Source organism: Schistocerca americana, chromosome 3 (assembly GCF_021461395.2).
Source record: "Schistocerca americana isolate TAMUIC-IGC-003095 chromosome 3, iqSchAmer2.1, whole genome shotgun sequence".
Taxonomy (NCBI): Eukaryota; Metazoa; Arthropoda; class Insecta; order Orthoptera; family Acrididae; genus Schistocerca; species Schistocerca americana.
In genome coordinates, this window is record NC_060121.1 from 538627104 (window position 1) to 538648297 (window position 21194).

At 41.8% G+C, this 21194-nt stretch overlaps 1 protein-coding gene across 1 annotated transcript in view; it reads left to right on the forward strand.

Moving 5' to 3' along the window:
* The first annotated feature begins 7087 nt into the window (after positions 1–7087).
* LOC124606207 (dual specificity protein phosphatase 22) overlaps positions 7088–21194 on the forward strand; it is a 271561-nt gene continuing 257454 nt past the window's right edge. The window contains exons 1-3 of the mRNA XM_047138179.1: positions 7088–7166; positions 7996–8099; positions 16075–16203. Of these exons, the coding sequence (XP_046994135.1) occupies positions 7088–7166; positions 7996–8099; positions 16075–16203 (312 nt within the window). The remainder of the gene's footprint in view (positions 7167–7995; positions 8100–16074; positions 16204–21194) is intronic.

Genomic DNA, 21194 nt, shown 5'->3' on the forward strand with positions numbered 1-21194 from the left:
CGCTTTAGTCTCAGTCAGTATGGAAACGAAGTTTATTGCCCCTCAAATTTCCATATTATTGCTGTCAGCAATCGATACTTGCAGTACTAGACAATGTATTCAGCATTAGCAAAACCAATTTATTTCAGCTTGCTTGAAGATTGCTTGCCATATTCTCTTCGTTCTCCTCTGCCAACAGTCATCGCCTCCTGAATATGTTAATTCAGAAGAGCATATTGTCACTCAGTAATTTCGTAGCAGGTCAGAACAGTCAAAGTCAGTGACGGCGTCATACATCCGGACGGAAAACTAAAAATCGACATCGCAGGTTCAGCAAATGTTTTTGCAGCACTTTTGTAGTATGATAGAAGTCAGACAATCCCAACTAAATCTTCTTCGTATTTTTGCCGTGTTTCCGAGAAAATTGCTATGTGTTAATACCTTGCGCTCTTACTCGGTTATGGTGCCAGATCAAAGATCCACATTTAGTATTTCTGTAAACTCTATCGGGCTCGTTTTGACTGAGTAGTTCATCTGCTATTGCCAGCATGGAACTAAGATCTCATTACTTTCAACTTCACTAAAGAAAAGGGAGTTCTAACTAGAAGAAAACTGGAACTGCCTTTGACTCTTCCTTTGACACTAAAAGAAACTGTCAACTGTGTATGGAGTTGTAATTAGAGTGACAGAAATGTAGCAGTTTGGAGACAAAATGAAGAAATTCTACGATAATAATAGTCGCTTGGAACTGAAACATGACAGAAGCTTTCCACGAGAAATGTCGCTCATCATCAGTGCACCATAATCAATAAATATATCGTGACACGTTTGATAGTGTCGTAAGATTTTTGCTATTGACTTGCATTTACTGGATGACTTACCGATGTGCACGGAAAATCAAAAGACTTGCGTGCTGAAAGGACTCAAAAAGTTACGTATTCGTACCATTTTCCACGCAAAACGTTATCTGCATAGTTCTCGCTACTTTTTCGTTGCTAAGAAACGACAAGTCAGAAGAACGTAAAACTAATTCATATGTAAAAGACCACGTTTATATGTTGCCTACCAAAACACCGAAGCGTCCAGGAGGGACGGAGGATTCGAAATGAAAGTTCGCGGTTTGAGAGGGTACGTTATGTTATTTCAGCTATTACAAAATAAAGTCTAATTTATAGGTAACTGGGCAGTATGAACCTGCTAATTAGTGTGAAGTTGCATCCTGGTCTGGATGCATGGACTAATTCGGTTGAGAAAAGAGTTTAACAAAGCTGTTGTTTTCTCTTCTGGACAAGGTATATCACAACTGTTGTAATTGCTGCTTGATATCATGGACACTGGCGCAGAAAAGGAGTTGACGTCCGAGATCGACCCAGACACTTTCTATCGGGGACAGACCTGGAGATTCTGTTGACTACGGGAGTAACTCAACATTAAGCAGACAGTTCATAGAGATAGTTTCCATGTGACGACGCGCGTTCTTTTGTTGAAAAATGCAACGCGACCCTCTCGCATGTGAGTTAATACATAAAGATGCAGGATGTCCATTACTTACCGTTGTCCCGTTAGATATACAAAGTGCGTCTCAAAAGTTCGGTGAATGGTCTTAGAAAATAAAGGACACAAGAGGTACAAACAAAACACCTTTACTATCCTTCAAATTAATGACAATCAGTTACAAAACATTTGTAACATCTGTTGTAAGGCTGTTGCAAACTGTCAGCAAAACCTTTTTTGGGAATCACTCAAAGTACCGTGGTCATGCGTTGTTGAACATGCGATCTGGTGCTACCATTACGATGCGGAGACCACCAGAGGCCGTGCAGGGTAGCCGCGCGGTCTATTGCACCTTGCCACGGTTTGCCATCCACCCCCCCACCCCCCACCCCCCTCCAATACCGGGCCACTGACACATCACACTAGCCCACAAATCTGCATATTACACGATTCGACCAACCTAACAAATGGAAACGTACAATGAGGTCCCTGCGACACTCTGTTAACGCTGTCTCATACACCTCTGCGTCCTTCACACTGATCAAGCTGTCTGACGCTGTTCACGTCTCTAATACAACCTACCAGGCCTGGTAACAACACTACATACGAATAATGCCTTGCACGCTGGTGACCGTTCTACCTCGTGTTGAGACTAACATCACTAACTGGCGACGGCATGTACGCATACTTACCGGCGTTATCATCCGACCATGACCTCTGTGTGCTTTACTTGTTCTTTCAGGCAGTGTTGATTTCACGCAGCTACTTCTCTAAACAAAGTACGTTAGTCACAAAGTGCACGAAGAGGTTTAGTCGTCATTCAAGGAAACGATGCCCGCAACTTAGAAAATATTGTATGTACGGTCTACGGGTTCAGCTGTCAGCGCTACCTGGAGAATGTCATCGACCGAATGTAGCATACTTTTCCTTGCGTGTATCCGCCGTGTATTGTCAACATGAACCAGGCAGTCTCCCACGCGGCTGTTAGTTCAGACACCTGTGCACGGCTGAGGTTTCTAGCATTTGTACACTTAGAGAAAGCTTTTGACAATATTATCTGGAATACTCTATTTCAAATTCTGAAGGTAGTAGGGGTAAAATACAGTGCGCGAAAGGCTATTTAGAATTTGTACAGAAACCTAATCGCAGTTATAAGAGTCGAGAGGGATGAAAGGGAAGCAGTGGTTGAGAAGGAAGTGAGGCAGGGTTGTAGCCTATCCCCGATGTTATTCAATCTGTACACTTAACAAGTAGCAGAGGAAACCAAAGAAAAATTTGGAGTAGGTATTAAAATCAATGGGCAAGGAATAAAAACCTTGAGGTTTGCCATTGAAATTGTAATTCTCTCAGAGACAGTATAGGACTTGGAAGAACAGTTGAACGGGATGGACAGCGTCTTGAAAGAAGGACGTAAGATGAACACCAACAAAAGCAAAGCGAGGATAATGGAATGTAGTCGAATGAAAACAGATGATGCTGACGGAATTAGATTAGGAAATGAGACACTTAAAGTAGTAGATGAGTTTTGCTATTTGGACAGAAAAATAACTGAGTATGGTCGAAGTAAAGAGGATATGAAGGGCTTATTTCAATAGTGGTACAAGTCCGTTTTTGTTCATTTAGAGATATAGAGTCCTACTGAAAAATCTGCAGTTGAGATACCAGAAATATTCAAGCATATGGCTTCTTGCTAGAGTTGAACCTTTCTTTCTGTTTGTTTGGATCATTAATTTCAGAAGCATTATTGGCAGAAAAGTGTCGGTAATGGACTTGTACCACTATTGAAATAAGCCCTTCATATAAAATGTAGACTGGCAGTGGCAAGAAAAGCGTTTCTGAAGAAGAGAAATTTGTTAACATCGAGTATAGATTTAAGTGTCAGGGAGTCGTTTCTGAAATCATTTGTATGGAGTGTAGCCATGTATGAAAGTGAAACATGGACGATAAATAGTTTAGACAAGAATAGAATAGAAGCTTTCTAAATGTGAATGTTGAAATTTAGATGGGTAGATCACATAACTAATGAGGAGATATTGAATAGAATTGGGGAGAAGAGAAATTTGTGACAACTTGACTAGGAGAAGGGATCGGTTGGTAGGACATGTTCTGAGGCATCAAGGGATCACCAATTTAGTACTGGAAGAAAGCGTGGAGGGTAAAAACCGTAGAGGGAGACCAAGAGTTGAATACACCAAGCAGATTCAGAAGGGTATATAGGCTGCAATAGTTACTCGCAGATGAAGAGGCTTGCACGGTATAGAGAAGCATGGAGAGCTGCATTAAACCAGTCTTTGGACTGAATATCAAAAAAACAACAACAGTACTAGAGTAATGATTATGATTGCTATTATTATTATTGGTTTTTACACGTAAATAAACTTATACTGTCTTGTAACTCTATAAAAAGTGCTAAAAAGTGGAAAAGTGCCAGACTATAGATACGGACGTTTCGGGTTCGACCACTGGTCACTCCTGGGATGTTTATTTATCACATACCACTTCTTTCACCACTGACAGTGACCGTTAATATGAAAAATGTTGAATGCACCGTGATCCAGAGTCCACATTAAATTCTAGCTCCCCCTATAACTTACTGGGTAAGTCAGTTCAGGGTTGGAGGAAGACATATTGACAGTTTGGCCTTTAACTTACTTTCTGTGTTGAAACAATACTACAGAGGGTGTCTATAATGAAACTTTCGCTACTTGAGAGGGCCTCCATGGAAATACAATGGTAATAGGACAATGAAACTTTGTGGAAAAATTTGCAAGGACATGCGGACGAAAATACATATTTTAGTTTCCACGTGAGAAGATAATATTTGTTAATTGCGTACCATGTTTACGTTCCTGGCTACAAACGTTACTCTGTGTGACGATAGCCTGAAACCGTACTAGAGACACCATTTCACAATTGTTCGCAGTGCTTTTCGCACGGTGGACCGTGAAATGTTCAGCTGTCCTGACACAGCTCGTGCACTGCTTGAAGATCGTACACTGCGTCCAGCATTCTCAGCCATCGCAACAGGAACTTCTTCAACAATCTGTGGCGCAATTGACCGTCAGCCTCTCCCGGGAGCAATTCCCAAATCGTCAGTTCATTCGAATTTACGAATCATTTTTTTCAACCCTGATGCGGAAAGCAGATCTCTCCATAATCCCTTAATGTGTCGATACTCGCGAAAAGCAGCAGCGCTATTGCTGTTGTTTTGATAAAAGACCCTTACGAGTAAAGCCCTACTCGGACCAAGGTCCATAAACAAAAACATGGTAAGGTAATAATGCCCAAGCCTTGTTTTAAAAGCAGCTCTGTAATCCTTGGATTAAACAGGAAGGGGATCAAACTCATGACTGGACTGATGATCGGCCATGGGAATTTCAAAAAACACCTACACACAATGAGTATAACGGAAGAGGATCCTAAATGTAGGATCTGTGATGAGGGTGAAGAAACTGCATCACACCTAATCTTCCAATACATGGCATTGGAGAGTAAAAGATACAGAATCTTCGGGACTACTAGACCTGAAGAAATTGTGTCTAACAAAACACTAGTAGAGTGACTCCTTGCACTATTTTAGGGCACTGGCTGGCTTTACTAGATACACAAGGAGCGACCTAGTTTCGGTGCGGGAAGTGGCGGGTCAGACCTAAGCTGTATCAGCTTCCCTGTTAAAATCAATCAATCAATCAAAGCCCTACTCACCTTGTCCAGACTGACTGCAACTGTAATGCACCCTGATGCTCGTGTTTCAGCTCTACATCGCGTATCAATATCGGCGACTATCGACAAGTCATTACATTAAAGCTACTAACAAAGCAAATCATGCAGCGTACACACTGAACATCATTCTTATAAAATTGGGTACCGATACAGTAAATAGTTTTCCATATACACTGGCTAAAGTAGAGAATGTTTAATTAAAACCACCCTTATTTTTCATGCTATCCTTTTCAGATCATGGCACTGTAACATTTCATCTTATGTCTCCTATTCATCGTACGAGACAGTCATTAATTTTTCCCTACATGTAGATTTGCAACTTAGCTATAACGTCTACATCAGCTGCGCACAAGCTTTGTTTTTCTTTTCTCTGATAATTTGGAGGCTGCTTTTGTTTGTTATGTGCTTTATCTATTAGTCTGGGCACATCCACGGTTTCAAAACTTTGAAAGCGTCCTGTTCTTTTATGGGTAGAGTTACAATCTTACGTTCATTTAGGATCACAACTGAGATGAAAACCTTTAATAGATTATTTTTCGTCCCTTCTATACTGGTAGAACATTTCACTAATCTTGTCTTTCTCACAGATCCCGTTAACAGACTGGACTCGCTGTCGGGAGATGTGGGAACCAAATCCTCGTCCGGCCATACTGATTTAGGTTTCTCGAGTTTTTTTTTTTTTTAATTTGTTAAACGCGAATGCTGAGATTTGGACAATTTTTATCCCTATCCTTGCAGAACCCGAAGATGACCTCCTTGTAATGCTCTTGCCGTCAGCACTATGTTAACCCATTGAATATCAGTGGTTTCTGCCTGAAACCACTATTTTATTAATTTTGTTTTGAAATACCAGCGTCTTTCGCGTGAAGCGACCGATGTTATTACAAGACAGAGACATCTAGCGGTTCACTGTGGCACTTCAATGAATTTAGTGCATTATAGCACTCAATTGCATTCGGCCTTGTAGGAGATTGTGACAGGTGCTTTTGTTTTTAAGTGATCGTACTGAGGAGGTTATTGACAGTAAAAGTAAGTATATCTAAAGGCATTTTAGTGGAAATCTGAGTCTGTACTACTGCTTTTGTAATTGATTTGCAAATGAAACTACAGGGACAGTTTTGATATAAATGTATTAAATTTTAGGCAAATTTTTGCTCGTTATTTAGGACTATATTTTTTTTAAACATCAAGAGTCTATGCAGGTTTCTAGGAGCGGGATTGTGTCCAGGAAAAATGCGAAATAGGTTTCAAATATATCTCAGGAATTCCAAAGTGTAACCACCTACTAAAAACAATTGATTTTTAATTTTTTGCGATTTTCGTGTTGTATTTGTTGCTTACTATGATGATTAAATCTTTTTGTTAGTGGGACACAAAGGATTAAACACTAATCTCTCTTTTCATGAGTGATAGTATTTGTTGCGAACTGCACGGAGTTATTGGTAGATGGTGAGGGCTTGCAATACACTAGTGAATAGCTGCGCGTGTTCTAGTTCACACTGCAACGCAACGACCAGTAAGTCGTCATGCGTCGGGAGTCGAACATGCATGTTAGTGAGGTACCACATGCGAGGAAATAGAACCCCAGATAATCCCTAATCAACATATGTCATTGCAGATTACGGACCCATTCTTAATCTCTGAGTCACTGATGAACTTGTTATTGTATTATTAATTTTATCTTGAGGTTCCCCAAACATTAAAAGCAAATTTACTCATTATTAAAAATTTGGAGACAAAAGAGACCCTTTCTGATATGCTGAGGTATAGTATTTCCAAATCTGAAATCAGATGTGACCATTCTGAGAAGATTTAATTATTTATTCAAAATGGCGGCAACCATTAAATTCAGGCAAAAATTGAAACCTCTCTTCTTTCTCGAAGCGGCGCAATGGTAAAAGACGACTGTGTTTCGGTGGATCCAAGGCAGGATGTGAAACCTTCGTGGCCGGAAAACTTTGTATATTCTGGTAAGTCGCAGAAGTCAGTCTTTGGTAATCGCACCTCCCAGCAATATGTGCTAGCACAATTTTTTGAGGTCGAATTTTACCGAGGACCGTCGGAAGTCATGAAACCTCAGAGTACAGCTGCCCCAGCTCCAGTTTGCTAGCTTCTCTTCAGACCAACGGCAGTAACAAGACGACTTCGGCGCGAACGTGATGTATTCTTGATACTTGCCGCCTTGAGTCGGATTACAGTTTGCCTCTTCATTGGCTTTAGTGGAAGGGGCATCCACAGGACTACTGACACAAATCCGTTAAACGCCAGTTACACGTTAAATTACACAAACTTAAAGGAGGTAAATTCAACTTCATACGTAGAAATTACAGTTACAAATAACGACCACATAGATAACGTTGTGAAGGCAAGCCAAAGGCTTCGTTTTACTGGCAGAACACTTAGAAGCTGCAGTAGGTCTAATAAAGAGACTACCTACACTATCCTTGTCCGTTCTCTGCTATAGTATTGCTGTGCGGTATGAGATCTTTACCCTACAGGACTGACGGAGGACACCGAAAAAATCCAAAGAGGGGCCACACGTTTTGTATTATTGCGAGACAGAGGAGAGAGTGTCACGGATATGATAAGCGAGTTGGGCAGGTGGTGATCAAAACAAAGGCTCTTGTCGTAGCGACGAGACCTTTTCACAAATTTTAATCACAAACATTCACCTCTGAATGCGAAAAAAAATTATTGGCGCCAACCTACATAGGAAGAAATGATTATTGTAGTAAAATAAGAGAAATCAGAGCACGTACACAAAGATTAAAGTGTTCATTTTTCGTCGTGCTGTTGCAGTGAGGCGACCCCCTCCACCATGTGGTAAGCAGTCATCACCACCACCTCACGTCCATCGCTACCTCATGGGTTCACCTCTCTCTCTAGCATGCAGGATTCTCTCGGTACTTTCCTCGAGTTCGTGAAGAATGCACTTGTTGTTTGATATCTTTTAATAATTAATTATGTTGATTCCTGCTTTCTCTGATTACTTCGTGTGCTAGTACTTTTATCTTGTCAGTGAAGGTTGCTCTCGGCTGTAGTAGAGTGTGCGCCATTGTTAAACTTTAATCTGTTTTAATTAGTGTTGTGGTCTCCTAATTAACTGAGACGCAAGTATGAACCATGTTGCCTTCTACAGTCGAGACTTAGGTAGATCCCATGTTAATTCCTGGCAGCATGCAACTTTCCGCCTGAAAAGGCAGGGCCAGTGCTACGGCCTGAAAACTTTATGGCGAACTTACGAGCGGCTGCACGGCGTTTAATGACACAGCAGCGGGGCTACAGCAGATTGCTAGTACGTTGTCCACTGCAAGCGTGGGTTTTGGACCAGCCATCACACTACCATTGTCAAATAATCGATTGTTCCACAATACACACCTCATCCGTTACGCACTGAAATATACACCACAACTTCGTTTCAGTCAAGTTCGCGGTAAACTTCTCATCTTCCCTTTTCCTTTTGTGTTACTTTACCTCCAGCTTTAATCATTTCTTTTAAAATCCTATTATCTTCAAATGTCTTTCCTCATGCCCCAAACGGCTTTATGTACTTCATCAGGAATTACATATGGATTGTCATTATTTTCATTATTAATTTCTTGTGTTTCAGTTCATATCTTGTACTATAGAAATTTATAAAGAAACCATCGAATGCTTGTTCAATTTTATCTCCGTTGTTAGCTATTGTGTTATCTCCCATCCTCACTGCTGACATGATTATGACATATAGCACTCCGTCTTCAGACCACAAGTGGCCCATCGGGACCATGCGACCGCCGTGTCATCCTCAGTTGAGGATGCGGATAGGAGGGGCGTGTGGTCAGCTCACCGCTCTCCCGGTCGTTATGATGGTTTTCTTTGACCGGAGCCGCCACTAGTCGGTCGAGTAGCTCCTCAGTTGGCATCACGAGGCTGAGTGCACCCCGAAAAATGGCAACAGCTCATGGCGGCCCGGATGGTCACCCATCCAAGTGCCGGCCACGCCCGACAGCGAGCGCTTAACTTCGGTGATCTGACGGGAACGGTGTATCCACTGCGGCAAGGCCGTTGCCATTATGACATATGTCCCACCTAAATTTCCGTTTTATCTTCTTCATACACTTTTTAATAGTTTCCCTTGCCAAACTTTCAGTATTTATTTTTGCGAGTTCTCGAAGGCGTTGCCGAATACTGTTGTTTAATTCAGCATGCTCTATCATATTCCTATTATCGGAGCATATATTCAGGCAGATGAACGGATAGCGCGCACCCAAGGAGAAGATGATATATGAATATGGAAAGAAAATTTTTAGGCATGAACACTAAAATGAAACAAGGGCTGTACGACCATAGTTAAGGAGAATTCGAATTAACAGAGAGAAGATAGAGCTATAAGATGACAACACCAGGCCACCATGAGTAACCTAAGCTGAAGCGAAGTATCGTATCCCAACCATCATTCAGCCCAAACTTGGTACTTTGATTCCTATCTTTTGAATAATTCAGTTTTTGATCCCAATGATATCAACAACATAATAAATTCGTATGGCATGATTGGCTGGAAATCCCTTAAAAGGGATGTTCAGTTGCCTGTTCTCAAGTTCTTTCAATTGGATAGCACTTCGGCGACTTGCGTGTCCTTAGGTTACCCAATTAACCTACTGCGCACAGGGGACCTACAGTTTAAAGTCAAATCCGAATCACGACTTGGTTCTGGCACATGTTCACATTACTGATAGGTAAAGGCTAGCGTTAAGTTCGACTGAAACTTACGGGATTCGATATCGCGACTTTACGGTTTCCAAGCATCCAATTTACCAGTAGACCACCAAGCCCAATATACACTGAAGAGCCAAAGAAACTGGTACACCTGCCAAATATAGTGTAGGGTCCGCGAGCACGCAGAAGTGCGGCTACACGACGTGGCATGGATTTGACTAATGTCTGAAGTAGTGCTGGAGGGAACTGACACCATGAATCCCGCAGGGCTGTCCATAAAGTCGTAAGAGTACGAGGGGGTGGAGATCTCTCCTGAACACCACGTTGCAAGGGATCCCAGATATGCTCAATAATGTTCATGTCTGGGAAGTTTGGTGACCAGCGGAAGTGTTTCAACTCAGAAGAGTGTTCCTTGAACCACTCTGTAGCAATTCTGGACATGTCATGTGTGCATTATCCTGCTGGAATTGCCCAAGTCTGTCGGAATGTACAATGGACATGAATGGATGCAGGTGATCAGACTGGATGCTTAAATACGTGTCACCTGTCAGAATGGTATCTAGACGTACCAGGGTTCCATCCTCCACTAGCTTGAACAGTTCTCTGCTGACATCCAGGGATCATAATTCATAAGGCTGTCTCCGTACCCGTACACGTCCATCCGCTCGACACAATTTGAAATGAGACTCATCCGACCAGGCAACCTGTTTCCAGTGTTCAACAGTCAAATGTCGATGTTCACGGGCCCAGGATAGGCATCAAGCTTTGTGTCGTGCAGTCATCAACGGTGTACGAGTGGGCCTTCGGCTCCGAGAGCCCATATCGATGTTTCGTTGACTAGTTCGCATGCTGACACTTGTTGATGGCCCAGCATTGAAATCTGCAGTAATTTGCGGAAGGGTTGTACTTCTGTCACGTTGAACGATTCTCTTCAATCACCGTTGGTCCCGTTCTTGCAGTATCTTTTTCCGGCCGCAGCGATGTCGGAAATATAATGTTTTACTGGATTCCTGATATTCACGGTACACTCGTGAAACGGCCGCATGGGAAAATCCCCACTTCATCGCTACCTCGGAGATGAAGTGTCCCTTGGTTCGTGCGCCGATTATAACACCACGTTCAATCTCATTTAAATCTTGATAATCTGCCATTGTAGCAGCAGTAACCGATCTAACAACTGCAACAGACACTTGATGTCTTATATAGGCGTTGTCAACCGCAGCGCCGTATACTGTCTGTTTACATATCTCTGTGTTTGAATACGCTTGCCTATACCAGTTTTTTTTTGGCGCTTCAGTGTATATCAATGAAATTAAATCTCCGTGTTTCTATACGCTATCAGAAGGTGACGTTGTTCCATGACGGTTTCAATAAATTATTTAACCTCTGAGCGAAATGCATAGATCTGTCTGGAGGTTGCGTAAGAATGATGTAATGTCAATAAATATAACATGCTGACAGTCTGGAAACGTGCGACCGCTACGATCGCAGGTTCGAATCCTGCCTTGGGCATGGATGTGTGTGATGTCCTTAGGTTAGTTAGGTTTAAGTAGTTCTAAGTTCTAGGGGACTGATGACCTCAGCAGTTAACTCCCATAGTGCTTAGAGCCATTTGAACCGTTTATAACATTCTGGAGAACTTGCTGTTACATCAATAAAATCATCCCCATTTAATCAGTCTTAATGAACACGAAGGATTTCGTTATTAGCCAATCCTCTTCATCATCAGTAAAACATATGCTTCTTGTCAGTCAGGGAGACCTGTAATGAAAAGAACGTACAGCTAGTATTGTTGTCTGTATATCGGTCTCTTTCCGATATTAGAGATGTGATCTCATACATCGCCTATTAAAACTGCAACTTGCGACAGGAGAGGTCGAGAATACAAGCTGAAGACGCTCGATGACAAAAAAAAAAAAAAAAAAAAAAGTCGCTAGTTCGAATACAACGTCAGCTACACACTCTTTTCATTTCAGCTGACGAGTTATCAGGCGCATTTTTATGCCTTGTGATTAGACATACACGGTTTGCAAGTGGAATCAGCCAAGAGAAATACTGCCCATTAGGTGTTTCATGCGACGTGCTGCTTTAAATGGAAAACATCTGTTTGTTTCTGACCGTAAGCAAAATGATTTTTAGCGTGGAACTGTATGTGGCCTTTCGATAGTAAACATAAGCAAAGCTTCACTTTCTGTCCCAGATGACTCTGTGGGGCCTGACTACGTTGGGAATGGTGTCATTAGGTTGTAGTATGGAGTGTCGTGGGGTCAGCTGACTACTGTCCCGGTCTTCGTAGGCGTTCTTGATCATTTAGCTTCTACTTTTCACTCAAGTAGCTCCTGAGTAGGCATCACGAATTGGCATGCAGCCCGTTCCAGGCCTCCCACCAAGGAAAAGTCTGTGGCGCTACCGAGAATTGAACTGATACACAACAGACCAGCAAGACAGGCTGACCGCTGTTTTGCAGAAGTGGGCCCATTTGATACAGCGGTCCCAATGTATGTAGTGTATTATTTCGTTTATGGATATATATTTAACACTTCTCATCCAGGGCGAGGCAGCTAACACAGTCCACCCCAAATATATCCAGAATGAATAAATGTATCGAAGTGCGGTTTTCGCTGGGTTGTAGCGGACAATATGGCGAATTTCATGACTTTCGCCGGTAAATTTTATCGTTTATAGTTGCCGAATTACGACAGAGACTTTATCTTTTTCTAATGGAATTACATAATTTTTTCTGTGGCATTTCAAGGACATTTCTAAGAGAACCGCAACGACATAACATGTATTGGACTTTATCAAATAGTATCAAGATAACAGCGCCGCAAACCACTGTCCCTCCGTCAGGAGAAGAGGCTCTACAGACTGCTGCCCTATTTAACCAGATGTAACCAAACACGTAACTCAGGTATGGTTCTTGTGTTTACCTTTCCCTTGAAGCCCATCAATCTGCTTTCTGCTGTTGTAGCGATCGGGTAACTAGCTCGTAAAGTTATTGAGACATTCACAGTATATTCAACAGTCGGAAAAGCGAATATCATTTATGACAAATGTCACCAATCCATTAAAATTACCGTACGGTTATATGCTGAAGAATGTCCAGATCGTGGTAAGCACTCATGAGCTGTCCTTGCAAATACTACAAAAAAGTTCTAGAAACTGGAAGCGTGGAGAATAAAATTCGCTAAGCAAAAAGGAGAGCTATTGATGAAAGAAATGAAACTAACCCTTTAGCAGCAGTAATACACAATGCAAATGTCACTAAGGGGCACCTCGGAAGTACGAGAGGGATCAACCGAACGAGTGGTCTGCGAACAAATTTTCCATGGAATTTCATCCTTACCACATTTCGCGTCGTACCTTCACGGCAATAACGTTCAAAATTCGTTACAGTTCTCCGAAAAGTGCAAAATAATGTGACATAACTACGCAAAATTTTGTTTAAGGAAGAAGCATCGTTTACAAACCATGGGCAAATATATCTTCACAATACGCACTACTCGTCACGCTGAATCAAAGAAGCGGATAAAAACAACACTCTTTGTCTATCAACGGTTGGTGCATGTTTTTTAAGACTCGCATCATTGGTCCCTACTTTACTGATGAGAATCTAAATACGCTCAAGTTTCTCGACCTGCTAAGATATGCAGCTGCCGCAGTTATTGGAAGAGAGCCCACTGGACATACGACAAGCAGTGTGCCACCTACGTGACAGATGTCCATCCCATTCCGCACATGTAATGACAGACCTTCTTAAGAGAACATTTGGAGAGCATTGGAACGGTCGTTCCGGAAACAAAATGATCTGCACACTCGTCAAACATAACACATCTATGCTTTTATCTGTGGCGAAATTTAAAAAGGGCGGTCTATTAGGAAACACCGGCGACTACCGAAGACATGAAATGCCTTATAACACGCCGTCCGCTCCAGAGATAAAATTTAATGTGCTATATTGTTCCTCCAGAATCACTTTCTATCGTGTAGCAATTAGAAAAAACGAAGTCTGTGTCGCTATTCGGCGACTATAAACGATAAAAATTACTTGCGAACGTCAGGAAATTCGCCATATTGTCCACTATGACTTGGCTAAAACCTCACATCGATCTATTTACTCATTCTGGATATATTTGGGGTGGCCTGTCTTAGCTGCCTCGTTCTGTACGCATTGTGAAGTGCTGCAGGCCTAGGACGCGGACATGTCCCGTCTGCAAAAATTCTGAAAAGCATTTGGCTGTTCGCGTCTAGACTATGAGTGTACCCATTATGGTTCAATTCGAAACTATTATATATTTTCTCAACAAAAAAAATGGCTCTGAGCACTATGGGACTTAACATCTGTGGTCATCAGTCCCCTAGAACTTAGAACTACTTAAACCTAACTAACCTAATGACATCACACACATCCATGCCCGAGGCAGGATTCGAACCTGCGACCGTAGCAGTCGCGCGGTTCCAGACTGCGCGCCTAGAACCGCTAGACCACCGCGGCCGGCTTTTTTCAACACTTCCAAATGTCTACGAAGTGCCTTGCAAGTATTTCCAGTTCTTGGTACCATTGAGACCAATACTACGAAGCAAATAATGTGGTTTGACTGGCCTTTGGTGTGTTCTTGAAGGTTGTAATGGTACCTGCATTACGTAACCATTACGGCACCTCACCTCAGCCTCTCGATACCAGCAATATTCTGCCGTGTTTCTGTAAAATAGTTAACATATTTCTGTGACAACATTCAGATTTGATTTCATTAATGTAGAGGTACTTTGATACATCGATATGTTTATATTGCAATGATATTATTCTTGTGTATATTCTTTCTTTTGTCACTATGATCTCCGACGTACCTGTAACTCTGATTTTTGGGCGCGTAAGCGGTTATTAGAGAGTCAAGTCTTGGTCGTCATGTTGCAAAGACGCAAATTGTAGTCAGTTTATGAAATGTGAACTTTAACAGTGAGGAAGATATTTCCAAGTATGTTTTATATTGTGAAGTGATGTTGTAACAAAAGTAATAAAAAAGAAGTGTAACTTATTCGGAGTGCTGATTACTTTTTTACATAATCATTGTACTAACTTGCAAAAGTTTAATCTTCAAGAATGGTTTATGAAACACATCTATAAAACTTTTGAATATCGCAGAATAACACCTAGGCCTCTTTGCATCCGAGCTTGGAATCATCACCACCTAGATTTTCGACGATTGAGCCATGAGTTCACAACGAGACCAGCGTGGGAAACACGAAAAGATGAGTGCCTAGTTTATCCATTATTTCAAGAAATGACTTTGTTAACTGTGCTCTAATGACACCTGCCACATAATATAACTTTGTTGTTGCCCGAAAATGCAATATTTAGCAGCGTGAGCAACACTACAATCATAATTAATTTTTGACCTTTGTTGTGGTAGGGTTGTTAGAAGGTCTAAGAGAAATTCCGTGTTTTAAATAAATTCTCCTGAAACCACAAGTTGCGACTTGGTCACGGATTAAAACAGTGATCCAAGAAATGTAGAATGAATTTCTTTTATTTCTGGCAATGATCACAAAACTTTTGGTCCTTTGACTACCGGTTTTGGTCGACAATGACCATCTTCAGATCTGCAGCAATACATGGGAAATGAAGTACAAGTAGTGAACAGATTGTGTGTTACAACAATAAAATGTGCCCTCACTAAAAATTATTACTTTCATGGATGTGAAAATATGCGCTTAAGATATGACTAGGCATACCTGTGTTACAACATGCTCTAATACAATAAAGGCATGGTGGTACCGTCACAAAATATATACAAAATCAGCATAGCATCGTCACATATTTAAAATAAGGTGTAGTTCCACTTTGTTTTACTATAAAGTTAAACAATTTTAATTATTTAAAAGTTTTCAGAATTTTTGGCTAAATTGTCCAGTATCGTTATTAACCTGAGATATTTTCGAATGGGACAGTGTTGGCATTGATCTGATTTGCAGGGTCTTCTCTCTCCCAAAGATATCTCTATTCGTCCTGAATGTTGTCACTGCATCGAAAAAGCCTATAATCTTGCATACGAGTACTTCCATGGTACACCAATACAGTTTTATTATTCGTAGGAGAAGACTTCTGCCTCGCTTCATAGAATGTATTTATTCAGGCCGATCAAGAGTACTGGTAACCTTGCCGTTGAGCGCACTTCACAGAATCATCGATCAGACGCCGTCATCATCATCATCATCATCATCATCAATACTGTCACGTGGCACTGGGACTCCCTCAGCTGTCCCTCGGCAGCGTCGCGCTGTAAAGGAGGTGAAAGCCCCCGGGGCCAGGTGAAATCGGTCGGCAGTGAAGGCAGCGCGCCGTGGTGTGGGGTGGTCGTCCTAAACGCCGTGCCTGCTGCATAACGCATGCGGCCGGTGCGAGCTGTGGTCATGAAGGGCCACCGCACCCTCCAGCCGCGGCCGGTAGCGATGGGAGAAAACGACCGGTTAAGCTGATACCAGTACTTTAGTTCCAAATACCGGGTATTCTTCGGTATTTGTTTGGTCTCGTTTATAACATGTATTTTTATTTTTTGCTAATAACCGAGTAAAAAACGAAATATCAACTAGTCGTAGTAAAAGTGCTGAAATATTTCGTTTTTAAATAAACCTTCCTTAAAAAAAGAAGTAATTTTTATATGTAAAATTTGCACTATTTTGGAGTAGTGTGTTTTACAGAAAGTGGGAAAAGCGATCAGTGGTATGCTAGTAACACTGCCGACAGAAACGAGGAAGAAACAAGTGGCATAAGATTTGATACGGTACTGCTTACACAGTAGCGTCCCTGTGGCCGTGTTTCGTGGGAGCGTCTACGTGCAGTGCATGAGACTTGCCCCCACCTGGTCTGTACGGTAGTTTCTCGCTGTCGTCGGTGGACATCCATTGGATTGCAGAATGGCACCAAACTTAATCTGGGAGTATTTTTACGAAATAAGGTTACAATGAAGTGCAATTCTTCGTTTGCTTTAAAACCCTGAAAATTTGTTTCTCATTTCTATGAAATAATAAAAGATGAGAATATGGCAACAGGAACAAATTAAAAATTTAACAACTATTCATTCATAACGCACAATAAAAATAGAAAATAGCTGATCTGTGCCGTTGTCTACATGATGTACACGTATCTGGTTGAAAACTGACAGGTTAACACGAAAACAGACTTCGTCAACCTCAATTTTCATCCTGTAGCACTGACTTTTCGTAATATCCAAATACTGATGTGATCCTTGATTACAACATTACTTTTGAGCAGAATTAGGATCAGTACTATAATAGTAGCGATTTTTGCTAGTATTCAACCACTTAGCAGTTTTCAAGAATAGACAAAATGTACAGACGAAGTTCTCTTTTATTTGCCTATTTGTTTTGGAAAGAAACGATACAACCGAAAACCGATTGTTTCAGCGATAACCAGCATCCCTACGCGACGACTCATTGCGGTATCCCTAGCTGCTCATCGGCTGCCGGCTAAGAATTAGAAAAAAAATTGCGTTCGTAGCATAATTATCCTGATAAAGTTTGTATCATAATTAACAACGAAAACTGTCGCAGACGGGTTCGGTGCAGGTCCTGAATTGGCCTCCTCCTAACCGAACATGGCCATCACTGGCAGCGGAGCAGAACTAGCTTTCATGAGAAAACACAACAGACCTCCACCCTGTCCTCCAATGAGCTCTCGCGTGACACCACGGAAGTCGCAAACGGTGATGGTTTGGGGTCAGTGGAACGCACGCTACAGGGTGTGTGGATCGGAGCTGTCCTTGAATTAACCTATTTGTAATAGCTTATTCTGTCACTGTGGCGCCAATTGCTACTCAAACTGCTGCTGCAGATCCAGTACGATGCGCCAGAGCCATACTCCGAACACGATGGTCTTCCCTCTCGGTAATGCCACGTGGCCGTCCGGAGCCCGGTCTTCTTGCGACCGTACGTTCTCGTGAGCACCGCTGCCAGAAATCATGTACAGTGGCTACACTCCTGCCAAGTTTTTCTGCAGTACCGCAGAAGTAACATCCAGATTCTCATAGCCGTTTTACACGACCTCGTTCAAACTCAGTGATAATGACGTGTTTGTTGCCTTAAAGGCATCCTTGACTGTCACCAACTCACCGCATCCAATCTCCAAGGTAACTCACGCTCACGGCAGTTGCAGCGTGTATTTAAAGCAAACATGATTTGAATCCTGATAGTGGTGCAGCTAGCGCCACTCTTATGCGAGTGGAGCGAAATTTGAACAGGCATCATCTTTTAGACATGGAACACGCCTACCAGCTTTCGTTTACGCCGCTTCAATGCTTCTTAGCGTTGCGATATTTTTTGCTGCCAGTGTATATTCGTAGTAACTAGTGCTGTGACCAGACGAAACTACCGTCGTCCGGCCACAACTGTTGGTTCTTTGATTGCTCAGTCAGGTGGCACGTTAAACTGGAATACATAAAGTATTCCACCTCTTTATTACATAAAAGAATAAAAGACTATCTTTGACAGCGCTCTGATATTGACTATTAAAACATCATTTGATGCATAGATTAACAAACTGTTCTTTTGCAGTACAGTGTTCCACATTTGAATGAACATGTCCATCAGAAACTTCGACTATCACGTTGGTCCTAAAATATGATGTTGACTCCTTCAGATGAGACCACGAACGGGGTCTGAGCTCTTGAATGCTCGACTGTATATTGACCTCAACGCGAGGGCGCTGCAGCGCTGACGGGGGAGGCGGCGTTTTCAGGCGCGCGGACTGCAGCGAGTCTTTGCGGACTGCAGCGAGCCCTCGCTAAAATCTGTGCTATCTATTCGAGTTGACAATTTTAGTGCGCCAACGCAATCTCTAATGATATAGTGTCCGGCGACTTTCGTGGCCAATATCCGTGACGGATGCTGGCGACTGATCAGGCATATAAGTAAGATCTAAGACACTTCTTGAGTGACAAAATATGCTAAGCACCATAATGCTGAAAGAACACACCTAGTCAAGGTTACCTTTTGTATTAACTGCAGTGGCTCATTATACAGCTCATCTCTATATTTCAGTCCCTCAAATGATTTGGTAAATCGACATGATCAGTTAACAGATAGTTTATCACACCGTACTTCCCAGAAACTATGTGAAATTGCCTCACAACGGCCTTGTGTGTTTTCGTCCCATCACCGGTGTGAGTTACTGACGTTATTACTGACGTCAAGTCTATATTTACTCTCATCATTGAACAGTATCAGCCAAATTAATCAGCAATTTGCCATTGCCCTTTGATAAAATTTTGATCTTCGACACACTCTGCCAGCACGAAGGTGGTGACCTCACTGATAATGAAAAATATACTCGTGATAATGACGTGATGTTCGCCCAGGGGAACACTGACACGTTAAAAAAATTTCCGAGTGCTTTTTTATAGGACTACTCTATCTAGTGAAAACTATTTTTCTACTTCATCACATTCCAAACGTTTCGCAATCCAAGCTGGATACCGCAACGGTTTATGAAGTTTGTCTGGTATCGGTAAACTTGATGAAAGGTATTTTGCGGCTAGAAAACTGTACTTATTATCAAGCAGGCATATGTACCACGTCGACATGTGAGTGTATGGATAGACGGTTCTGTTCTAAGTACTTGTACTAGCCTACAATCACAGCTCTAAATTGCACTTTCTTTGATTCAGACATCAGGTGCTCCTGTACTAATTGCCTCTTTCGTTCTTCTACTTTAATCAGCGGTAACTCTATGTACAGTATGATTCAGATAAGTTGTTTACCTTAGATGTTTCCGGATCCGTGTACGATATCGTAATGCTTTTTTGAGCCAGATGAATTGTGAGAAAGTCCTCACTAAATGTCATAATCTCTTTTCATAACTGTATTAATTACCGACATGTCATTACCAATTTCGTTTTTTCTAACAAAAGTATGGTAATTTCTGATGCTAATATCGCAGTTCAAAACGAAACAAATTAAACGGTATTTCACTCTTCAAAATCCTAGAATGTTTCAGGGAAATTACAATATAGAACTGAGCTATTATTTGTACTGAACGTGAAACCGATTGCTATTTTATGCGGAAGTTCATGTTGTTGCACAGTACGCAACTGTAGTTTCAGGCTCATCAAGCGCTCCAGCTACAAAAGCGCAATAGGGAAGAAAAGTTTAATTTAAAACCGAAACTAATCACACTTCGCTACATCTAGTTGGAATGACATACGTACTAACTGGAGGGCGTAGAGCGTGGCATCCGAGAACGATTCACCAATTAAGTACGGTAACAGTTCTACTCTTATTTCTGACAGAATCTAGAGAGGAAGGTGCCAAAAACTGAATGTATTAGAGAAAATAGGAAATTAAATTTTACAGATTGTTAAATAATAACTTCATTACATGAATTTTAACTTTACACCAGCAAGAGCAACAGAAAAGAAATCACAAAAAATTTAGTCATAAACAGTTCAGATTTCATTTATGTTGTAAGTGTTCGAAATGCCCACCGCCTACTGCACTACACTTTTGCGGTCGCTGACGCAAATACTTCTGGACTAACTGAAGAGAGTCCTTCGATATAATTTCACATGCTGTAACAATGTGGTGTTTTAAGCCCTCTTTGGTCGTCGGAACTTGTGCGTAGTCTTCATCACTGATTTTACCTTAGAGACGGAAGTTCAGTGACACCAAATCAGGAGAACGCGTAGATCAACTGACTAAGTCCTCGCGTCCAGTGGAGCGACCAGGAAAGGGCTGGTAGCGTGCTATCCTAGCCACAAGCTAGTGGTGAGCTGGGCCTCATCGTACTTCTACCACAGACACATGTACGTATTTCAAGTTGTACTTTCTCTAGGAGAGCCAGAAACATTTCCGCAACCAACTTTGTGTACCTTTTACCCATTCAGTCACCTTATTCTTATTTCGGCAAGAAACTTTGTGTACCTTTGTCCCATTCAGTCACCTTATTCTTCTTCTTTCTGAAACGTTTCTTCTTAGGCAGGTCGTTCACAGAGCCTCTTCTAAGCTTCTCTTTTCTCCCCACAGTCTATCATTTAGCATTTCCTCCCATTACAGTCCTCTTCGTTTTACATCATCCTTCACCTGGTCTCTGTGTCTTGTTCGTGGTCTTCCAATTGGTCTTCGTCCAGATTCTGTCCATTCTAGGATTCTTCTCTGATGTCTTTCTGGTCCCATTCCTCTAATGTGGCGAAGCTATTTGAGCCTGATACTCTCCATAGTTTCTTTGAGGGGTTGATGTGTAGGGTGTTTCGTATAAGTTCATTCCTTATCCTGACTCATCTCGTCTT